This window comes from Festucalex cinctus, chromosome 17, assembly GCF_051991245.1.
Source record: "Festucalex cinctus isolate MCC-2025b chromosome 17, RoL_Fcin_1.0, whole genome shotgun sequence".
Taxonomy (NCBI): Eukaryota; Metazoa; Chordata; class Actinopteri; order Syngnathiformes; family Syngnathidae; genus Festucalex; species Festucalex cinctus.
The window spans coordinates 16,207,111-16,218,615 of NC_135427.1; the positions used below are offsets into that span (position 1 = coordinate 16,207,111).

Sequence of the window (11,505 nt, forward strand, 5' to 3'; positions counted from 1 at the left end):
CCAAGAAAACAAAAAAAACAAAACAAAAAAAAACTCCTTTTCAACTTTTTTTCTTTTTTCTTTCACGATCGCAAGGCAAACACAAATAGAAGGAAGATTCAGCATACTTGCAACCAATCCACGTTAATTCTTCATGAAATCCAACATGAATGGTCAGAAGTTAGGACCATTTGGAATGAAAATGGTTGCTGAGTTGGGGGGTTATTAATTTTTACAGTGGTACATCATTTTATGAATGTCCCCATTTTAAAAAAATATATATTTTTATTGACAAAAATAAGGTTCAACCAATCGTACCATTTGGATCATTTTGTTTTTATAAATTTTACTCCGAGCCATCCCTAGGGATATTTGGGCTGCACAATATATCGAAAAAATATATCGCGAAATTGGCCCATGTAATATGCATGCAATAAGTTTCATAACGAATTTTATGCTTATATCTAAATTTGACCAGTCTAACATTAACAAAAATGTGCACCACCATCCAATTATTGATTAGTGAGAGGTAATTACAATAAATTAACTGACTTAATTCAATTAACTAATTGAATTCGCATATTTTGCTGAATGAAAAAAAGTTTTTTTTTGTGTTTTTTTGCTTTATGTTTCGAGACAAAATTACAAGTTTATAAATATGAGCACTTACGTGTCAAGTATCACTGTACGGTCAACTTCTGCATATTAACTCATTTGCACCCAAAAATGAGTTAAAGAAAAAAAAAGTTTTAAGTGTCCCAAAGACGTATTGATACTTCTTTTTTCTTTTTTCTTTTTTTTATGCTAAGAGCATACAGAAATAAGGCTTTGATGCAGCCTCTCAACTACAAAGAACGGTTGAAGAAATAGTTAGTAGTAGTTAGTAGTTATAGCAGAATATGCGATCAACCATGGCCATGTTGAAAACGAGCTGATTTCCCCACAGTTCTAAACAGATTTATGAATAACGATGAAACCTAGCTATATTCTAATGTTAATTGCTGCAAAATTGAAACAAATGGAAATATATATTTTTTTTTCCTGATGAAAGAAGAGACTTTAATCTTTCTTTTGATAGGTTCCGTCTATTTATTTGTACTTATTGCTTCTGTGAAAATGGCTGCGAGAGAATGAGTTAACAGTTTAGCATTTCTGAATTCGCTTACTCACTCAAAGATTTTTTTTTGTTTTGTTTTGTTTGTTTTTAAGAACCTACTCTCCATTATTTGTTGCAAAACTCACCACTCATCCTTTTGCTGTTTTTGTGGTCAGGCAGGCCGAAGCCACATTGAATGCAAAAATGTTGCTTTGACGCAATCTTGGGGTGGAGGAAACTATGTTGAAGTCAGGGGGAGGAGCTTAAGTCATTGACAGTTTTGGAAGCAGACTTCTCAGCATCTTTCAAGAACCCACAGAATATTTTGTGAAAATATAAAAAGCAAACATGCAGAAAGACAGAGGCCGTTTTCTTTCACCAGGAAAAAAAAAAGTTCATATTTTTTTGCTTTACAAGGCTGAGCAAGGATTTTGATGGCAAAATGATTCTGTTTACATCAAATATGTACAGTCCATACTTTTTTTTTTTCCTCCCCATCGGCATCATTCCACAATGCCTCCTTTTGTTGTTTACTCAAGCAGCCTGAAGTCGCTAATGGACGGCGCTCTTTTACACGTACGAGCAAACATTTAACCGCCATTTAATAAGGCGAGAGCGGCGCGTAATTAAATCCGTCTGGCGGCCGGCCATCGTCGTTTAGTCACGCAGATTAGATTGCTGATAAGGCGCCTCTTATAAACTTCCCGGTGAGACGTTAACTATCACTTTTCCTCGGCAATGTTTACCCTGCAGAAAAATTGTCAAGTTTATTGGCAATTTGCGGGAAATCATCTGAGTTGCGACAAAATGTTTCTCTTTCAATTTAATTTTCAATTAAAAAAAAAAAGCTCAAGCATAAGCTACAAAGTCAATGTGTGTGCTTAAGGTGCTGTGTTAATGATTAATAAAAAAGTAGAAATTATTTTGGCAGGTAGCAATGTGGTGGCATACGCCAGCATCCTCACATTTTGGCGAAATGAAATAATCTATGGGCCATTTATTTATTTTTTAAAGGTATCATCTTGAGTAGGAGGAGGATACTTTGTCTCCCGATAAATCATCGGTACGTCTACGCAAGTATCGCGATATTTGTAGTTAATATCCAGCCGCTATAACGGCTCCATTGTTCATGACTTAATGAGCAATTACTTGGCAGGCCACTAGGGGGAGTGCCTCATAAGTGTGGCAGGGAAATGTACAGAAGTCTTCAGGAGAAGAAGACTCATGAGCTTAGTTTTGTTGTTGTTGTTATTATTATAATTATTATATATTAATTGTTTTTATTTATATATATTTATATATTATGTATTTATATTATATTTATTTATATTTGTATTATATTATGAATTATTATAAAAAAATTAATTATATATATTTATAATATGAATTATTTTAATTTTAATTTATTATTATTATTATTATTATTATTATTATTATTATTATTATTATATTACTTTTATCGTGGATTTATTACCTGAGCAATGTATCGATAAGTGGGGTATCGTCATATCGTGATTATTATCGTAAGCCTTGTATCGTATTTTATCGTATCTTAATGTGAGGTATGGTATGAAGACGAAATATCATCAGAGCGATACTTTGAACTGAAATTTAAAAAACAAAAACAAAAAAAAAACAAAAAAAAACTCAAAGTATCACTTTTTACCGTTTAAAAACCCATCAAGAAGCGATCTACTAATAAACGACGTCCCTATTATGCAAAATCTGTCATTTCTTGCCTGGTTGAACGTCAGGAAATGCTAAAAGTAAAAAAAAAAAAATAATAATAAAAAAAATCCATCGGAGCAAAGATGGACAACAGCTTTGCACCTGCGTGGCCGTTTTTCAGGCCGGCTGGCTGGCCCGCCGCCAGATGCAAATGGATCATGCGCGGTTGTGCGATCGCCTCCGGCGCAGGCCAACAATGTTTTGAAGATTATCAAACACACGAGGTGCCTCAAGTTGTCCTCGAACGGTCGTGCTCCGATTTGAGTCTCCCATGCAAAAGCAGCGTTTGCGCTACACAACATCTGCTTTTCATTTCCTGCACGAAAAACAAATCCCTCACCAGTTCTCAAAGTGTACTACGTGTACCTCTTGTGGTACGCCATAGAGTCACTGCCAAATACAGTTCTGCTAGATTGAAGATTTTTAACACTTGGATCTTACTTGTGATACATTTTAATTCAATCATTATTTACCATTAAGTGCAGTGGTCCCTTGAGATTTCAGTGATTATTTGCTTCACAATAAGCAGCAGTTTTGTAGAGTGAACAATCTTTAAAAAAATAAATAAAAATCAAGCTATTATTGCTATGCCGAGTTGAAGTTCATTGCCAAACAAAATATAAAATGAAATGAGTGTAATGTGCGTATTTATACCACTGATCTACATGTATGACTGGCTGGCCGATAAGCCAAGACTTTTGAGGTTTTTAAAATTATTAAGCATAAACAAGAGGACTTAGACATTTTAAAACTTGCCTTAAATAAGTGTATAAATTATATACCTAATGATGTTTAGTACAGGACCAAACTTAATAATTATAAATGTAATTCAACAAAATATGTCTCAGCCAAATCTAATGTTGGGGTCTAAGAAACTGAGCGGTAAAAGAAAAAGTGGGTCTTCAAAGCAGCATATACCGTCCACTTATTTTTTAATTAATTTTTTTACTTGTTTAAAAAATAGTGACCACCGCGGCACAAGCCTCTTACCCCGCCTCCGGTCTTATACTAACTGCCTACGAGCGGTATATGTCTCACCTGTATGTATAGCGTAAAGCTTATACAGTCTGCTCACAAAGTGGGAGTAACAAGATAGCCACCCTGTGACTTCAACAGCTTGTACTGGCATCTTATGGGCTATCTGCTATCCAGTCATACATACATACATACATACATACATACATACATACATACATACATACATATATATATATATATATATATATATATATATATATATATATATATATATATATATATATATATATATATATATATATATATATATATATATATATATATATATACATACACACACACACACACACACACACACAGGTCAGTGATTTATGCTGCATTCAAGGATTATTGGAAGATGGATATATCACTTGTTTTTTCCCAGTTTCGACCTGAAAAAGCATTCGAGGTGAAAGTAAACAACCAAAATGGCGAATAGTGGTAAATTGTTTTTAATTTTGGTTCTTAAAACTAATTTTTGACCTCCAGCAAACTTACCTTCTCGTACTTTTGCTTAATTTATTGTTTTTATCTTAATCATAAGCATTCATACAGTTAAGTAGTTCACTGTATAATTTCGTGCCGGGAGATAGCGGCATACTGTCACGTATGTTGCGTTACGTCAAGTTATGTTGAATATTTATGAATGAAGAAAGCTATCTAGTTATATACTCGAGTAAATTGTGTTTTATCATTCACGGTCTGTGGTTGCCATTTGTAGAGTGGCGTCACATTGTAGTCCGTCGGTGAAGTCGGGGTCCTTCTTTTTGTCCGACTTCGCAAGTGGAATTTCCAAGTTCAATGGGGCGTTCCCGTACACACTTCCTGGTTTGAACTTGGAAAATGCGACATCCTCGAATGCAGCATTATACAGACTATATAGCCTAGCTGGTACGCCTACTAGCTCAATGCTAACCCATAACAGGAAATGTCATAGGTGAGCTAACGAATAGCATCTATGTTGTGGCGTTGTAACGCTTTTAGTGACGGGTATTTCCTTTTCCCAAGACCGACTAATATTAGTGTGGCTTATGAGGATTGACCGGTCTTGATGTATGTTTGCATTTTGACGAAGATTTGAGATTGGAGTGTTGCAACAACAAAAACTTAGGCTAACCCGATAGCATTGTAATATTGTTTTAAGAGCCAAGTAATTTGTTTTGAGGTGCTACTTGCTGTGAAGGTTTTGAGAACCGCTGCTCAACTGTGCTTTGATTTATGAACGGCGAATGAAGTCTGGTCAGCAACAATCCAAGTGGGACTTGAGAGGGGCTAGCAACCGGGGCCTTTTTTTGGCGGCAGCGGGCAGCACCTCCTCCACTTTTTTTTCTTTCCGCTCATGCCCAAGTATTTCGCACGGCAATTTGCTTAGTCCTGGTTTGGGTCTGCAGTCCCGCAGGGTTAGCGGAGTCGTTTATCATCCTCGGGGGCTTGGAACGCCGCCACTCCAACTGAGATACTTTTTGTAAACAGTCACGAGTGCTTTCCATGTCATCGGTTTCAGGGCGGGGGGAGGGGTTTGTTCCTCTCGTCCAATCGTGCGCCGGATGTTTTGCCCCTTCTTTTCGTATGGGAAATGTCATTACACATGGCTCATTTTTCACGCGATAAATACGCAGGGGGCCAAAAGAGTGACGACTACGCCGAAAACCCAAACCGGCTTATTTACGCTCGTCATAACCCGAACGACACGGAGCCACCGGCCAGCCAAATTTACGAGGCTCTTTATGAGCCGACTTGACATTTAGCTCATGTTTACACACATATAGACCGCCAGATAAGTAACCTTGTTAGAGCGGCATTAAAAGCACTATTCTTGTTTTTATGTTTCATCCGCGCCTCGAGTTACACCAAAAAGTCTTGGCTGGCGTACAAGCATTTATATTGCCTCCAAATGCCCGCGGGGCGTCATTAAAAAGGCGCATTTGAGTAGGCAGAAGCCGTAAACGCGCCTCAGTTGCGTCTTCCCTGGGCCAGCCAGCAAAATAATTGACGTCGCGTACGTGTGCGCGTCCAAGAAACGAGAAGAGAGTCATTACTTGGCTGAGAGCTCGCCAAGTGATTCCCAATCTGTCATGTGTGTTGAAACCGTCTCCCTTCTGTCTTCATCAATCACAATCATGGGATTACAATAAGATGGCTTTGGCTTTTATTTAACCCATGGATCCAATTGGACCCGTTCTGACATCTCACAGCGCTAAAGATAACTGGAATGTTCGTCTTTCACACTGAAATTTGATGAGCTTTTCTCAAGTGATCCAAAATAGCGCTGCCTTGAGATGCTTGGACTCAAAAGTGACTCAACTCACTTTGCAAACGAGCACGTTTGTCAAATTAGTGAACAAGTCAAGTCTAAATATATATATAAAAAAAGAGAGAATTACACAATGCACATTTCAGCTACTGAGTTTAGCCTTATAGAAGCTAAACTGCCTTGCCTTAAGAGAGCGAAGTTCATGCTAATGCTAACACTTAACTCATCCAATCGCAGCCATTTTCACTGATGCAACTGTCCTTCGCTCCCGGTTCTTTTTCTGGATTTTGACCATTTTGCAAGGTCCACAGAATATTGTGTTCTATTGCTATTAAAACATAGAAAAGAAAGATTAGACTCTCTTCTTTCCTCAGGGAAAAAAAAAGTATATTTGTTTTTCAGCAATTAAAGGTCTCGCACACGTTCCTCACTGTTAGAAGGTTTGAAGGCGGATCCTTCGACCATGTCCTCAACTCTTTTGGACATGGCCATGGTCCTTGCGAAAACTCCTTTAATGGAGTACCCCCCCCCCCTTTATTAGGAAAAGTACGTTGCAAAATTTTTGTAGAGATGCTTGAACAGATTCATTGCATTTCAATGGGGAAAGATGATTTGAAATGCGGGTGTTTCGAGTTAAGATCATGGTCATGGAACAAGTTCAGCTCACATCTCAAGACACCATTTGAATGTGCATTTTTAATGGAACAGTGAGTACAGTACACAGACTACTGATAGTGAATGTATTTATGCATAAACGGGTGGAGTAAAACAAAAAAATACTTTTAATTCACCTGAAACCTAATAAAAATCCCAAACCCTTCACCTTAACCGGATTACTTCAGAGTCGTGATGTTCAGAAGGTCAGGAGACCAGAGGAAAGATCAAAGGAAAGAAAGATGAAGCAAAGTGAAATACAGCACCAACCAGAACACCACCTGCCACCCACATGGTTCCAAACCCAGACGTTAACTGTGGGTTGCAATGAACATCTTGCAAAAAGTTTTGTAAAAATCCGTAAAACGATCCTTTTAAAAAAACCTGCGACCTATCAATGCTCATGACTGTATCGTCAACCTTAAAAGGCAGCTAGGATGTCTGCCAAGATGGAGAGTGTCATTTTTAGCATGAATGGTAGGGGCGGAGTTTGGCCACATTTCCCCGCCCCCTGACAAAAAAGCACGAATGGCGGGGAGGCGCGGTGCCAGCTTGTCATACATTTAAACTAGCTGAAATTAGAGGCTGTTTACTGCTCTCAGCGACCATTCGTCTTAGTCAACGTTTGCGCGGCCTCTCGCAGATTTGTCGCTAAGCGCTTCCACATGCCACCGCCAAGCACGAGGGAGGGAGACGAGACGAGGTTATCGGAGGAGGAGCCATTCTGAGCGCTTCAGTCAGCCTGCAGTTAATTAGCCGCACACACACACACACACACACACACACACACACACACACACACACACACACACACACACACAATAGGCCTGGTGCTCATTAATCACACGCAAGTGACAGTTGACAAACTGTGAGCAAGATGTTTGTTGGAGACAAAAAAAAAAAAAAAAGTTTCCCGCTTATGAAGGCCTTGCGAAATGTGCCGTTGTCAGTGGCGTGCGTAAATTAGAGACTGCGTGGCGTGTTGAAAGACGACAGAGGCCGCCGTTGACGGACGTGCCGACGCGGGAAATCGTCTGTTGCCGTTTCACCATCGGACGACGTCAGAATAAACACGTGCGCGCAGAATAGATCGAAATTTCGCATGTTTGTCATTTTGTCATTTGAAAGTTTCACTGACATAACAAAATCAGCATAATCATAAAAAAATACTAATTTTTGAGTTTAAATTTGTACATTGGCACTTTAAAAAAAAAATAAAAAAATAAAAAATAAAATAAAAAATATATATATATATATATATATATATATATATATATATATATATATATATATATATATATATATATATATATGTTTTTTTTTTTTTTTTAAATTGGTCTTAATATTCTTAAATGGGGTAAACATTTTCTTCTTTTGTACCAAAAAATGATTGACCGTCCTACTGCACAGTGCACAAGGTTTTTTTTTTTTTTTTTTTACATTAAAACATTTGCTTTTTTTGTACCAAAAAGTCACTACTGTGCAGTGCACATGCTCCACTCCAACTTCAAGTTTTTGCCAACATAAATCAATACATAAAAAATAAATATACATTCTGTTTGGTCCAAAAGGATCTTGCATAATAAAATATCGCAATATTGCAGCGTGCAATGAAACAGATTGCAAACCTGTTTAGTGTTGAAGTGTCACTTAAATACATTATCATACAAATCTTAGTGTACATGTACAAATTTACTAATTAGTATTTCCTAAATTTGAGTTTTAAAAAAACTGCAATAATGGACTTACAGATTCTTATCAGTTTTAATCGGTATCAAATCGTGACCTTATGAATTGTGATATGGAGCGAATCGCCAGATATGAGGCAATTCGCACCCCTACTTGACACAGATGTAATTGGCTGGTTCGGATCGGTGGATATTTCATATTTTATGGTGTTTTGATATTCGTTCTGTTCATATTTTCCTGCTTCTATCGTCGTATGCTCTTGTATGTGTTGCTGTAGAAGTTGTGTGAAGCTTTGTAATAAATGTAGCATCTATGCTAATTCCCCTAAACGCGTCAATGACCCTTCACATGATGTGTTAGCATTAAGCTAGTGGATATTCACGAGATGAAATTGTAATTGTCACTGTAATCGTTTTTCATTTCATGTTTTCTTTATGATAAACTTTCATATCTGACGTTTTAAATGTGTTTTGTGGAATATCAATTCATGTTGATTTGCAATATTGAAATTGGAGTTACTGTGGAAGTTTTGGCTCTCGATGGTCCTTGCAGTTGTGCAAAAACGAGCTCAAACGCATGTTTTTTTGTTTTTTTTCCCCTCTCTCTGTGGTCAGATGGATGACGCAATCAGATTTCAAGTTGGACCTTTCTGGCCTTTTAAATCCAAGCCTAGATAGCAGGAAGTCAATGTGGGGGGTGGGGGGTCAAAACCACGCCCCTCCCCCTGATTGGGTCATTAATAAGTTTGACGGGGGCCCGTGAAGCAATATTTGCACTATTGTGCTTACAAAGTGTTTGAAAATGTCTTCCGCTGCAGGGAAGCTCGTTCTCTCACGTATATTGTCAACTATTTTCAAGTAAAAAAAAACCCAAGAAGGCAAAAAAGTCAAACATTGAAGTAAAAAACATTTTTAAAATAGAAAAGCTGTGCTTAATATTTTTATACTGTCACCGTCCTGTATCATCGATTTTGTTTAGATGCGAACAATTTCAATAACATTTGAACAGTTTCAAACAATGTCATCATTTTCAATTTTTGGTTTTGCAATGGTGCCGAGCTCATACAATTTCTTAACCACTGCATACATTTTTCAATGTAATCTAGTTTTTGTACTAATTTAAATCCCTTACAGGGGAAATTGATTTTTTTTTTTTCCTCATAATGCATCTTCTTGTTGACACTTTCTTGTGTTCTTTTTTTCCAGCTGGAGGACAACAATTATTCGTCAAATAAAATGTGACCTCTCCTGTAAACAAAATCACGGTAAGAACAACAAATTTGAATCACGACTGACCACAATAAAATCTTCCCCCGTGACCAGTTCTGTGGGTTTTTTTTTTTTTGGGGGGGGGGGCGGCTACTGTAGCGGAGTGAACACCAGCACACTGTTGCACTGTATGTGTGTCATTAGCTCATATGACTTGAGTGGAATTGAGCCATTTGAGTTTTGTCTAAAGTCATCTGAGGACATTTATGAGGAAAATATGATGATACAGCGATCAAACAGTTTGTTGTTATTAAAGCAGCTGGTGACATATTGCACCCATACCAGCAATCGGGACAAATTTGAGCATATTTGTTGTACTAACCGATGATTAGCTAATGGAGGAATTTATTTAGTTTTTTTTTTTTTTTTTTTTTTTTTTTTTTTCCTTTCCCTCCCTGATCTACAATTGGAGTGACAATCACGTTCAAATAGATCTGTCAGCGATAATGGACTTTAAATTTTTTTTTTCACAATTTGATTTTAAATAATTTGCTTCCATGACAATGATAATTTTCAAAATATATTTTTTTGTCATTTCTTTTTTTTTTCTCCCCCTGATGGTGTTGTGCTTTTTCTCCTGCATAGCATCAAGTTTTGAATGTTTTTTTTCCCCCCTAACATGTTTTTTCCCCCAAGAATTAACTTTTTTCAGCTGTTCCAAAATTGAGAAAAATACATATTTTCTCATGACAGATTATATGAAATTTATTAGGGATGGTTGAGTACCGATACCAGGTATCGGTATCGGGCCGATAGACTTTTTTCAAGCACTCGAGTACTCGTGACGCAGACGAGTACAAGCGGCAGATGGAAGAGGGGGAAATACTTCAAAATTGTGAATCTTAAACTAAAAGAGCATTTTTGTGTTTTATTTTGAGCGTTAAGACTATTGAAGAGTGACTGTGCTGTTTTTTTTTTTTTTTTTTTTTTTTGTCAAAATTAAAGGAAATATATTTGTTTAAAAATATCTTTTAGTGATTTTTTTTGTTGTTGTCAAAATGTACTACTGGTATCGGCAGTTGGTATCGGTGAGTACTGAGGGTCTGAGTATCGGTCTGAAAAAAAGTGGTATCGAACATCCCTAAAAATTATATTTGGCAGTGATCAGCACAAATTATGACTCAGCAATTGCTTTGCACACAGCTCCTCCTGCATCATGCGCAAAACAATATTTCAAAACAAAACAACGACTCATTTGTTTTAGCCGGAATTCAACTTACAAGTTTTGTTTTGTTTTTGGATTGTTGCAAGAGAGATCATAAAAGTAGCTAAGAATAGTTAGCAACACGGACTGTGATTTTGTAATGGTTCCTATTTGTTGGTGGCCATGTTGGTTAGTGCATGTTGAAATAGTATTTACAACAACAACAAAAAAACAAAAGATTGTCACATCTAGAAAATCAGCATGTGTGGAGTGGGCCACCACATACTATATTTGCAGCTTGGCATTTGCAAATTCTACTATTCTTACGTTTTTTTTGTGTGTTTTTTTTTAAATGTCAATTATAATGGAACATAAATTAGTTGCAGATTTTCACCGTTCCTTTCATGCTTATACCTGCCACAGTCAATGCCCATCAGTAATTGATGCAAAATTTATGCTTAAAAAAATGGTTTATAATGTACTTAAATTTGTTTAGATGCCATGAGATGGTGTCAAATAACTACTTTTGTCTAAATGCAGCAGCTGTTCTTTGGCGCCAAAATACCACCAGACGGAGCAGAAAACCAGCAAAAGGTAAGTTTTTTTTTTCTTTGAAATTGACAACCACTGTCATGTCAGGCTCCAAAATCTGTGAATATGAAAATACTGGACCACA

General features: G+C 36.9%; 1 protein-coding gene across 3 annotated transcripts in view; it reads left to right on the forward strand.

The window, feature by feature from the left end:
* LOC144005465 (uncharacterized) overlaps positions 1 to 11,505 on the forward strand; it is a 237,300-nt gene that overhangs the window by 21,744 nt on the left and 204,051 nt on the right. For all 3 annotated transcript variants that reach the window (XM_077503672.1, XM_077503673.1, XM_077503671.1), the window contains exons 3-4: positions 9,623 to 9,681; positions 11,370 to 11,423. In XM_077503672.1, coding sequence (XP_077359798.1) covers positions 9,623 to 9,681; positions 11,370 to 11,423 — 113 coding nt within the window. The remainder of the gene's footprint in view (positions 1 to 9,622; positions 9,682 to 11,369; positions 11,424 to 11,505) is intronic.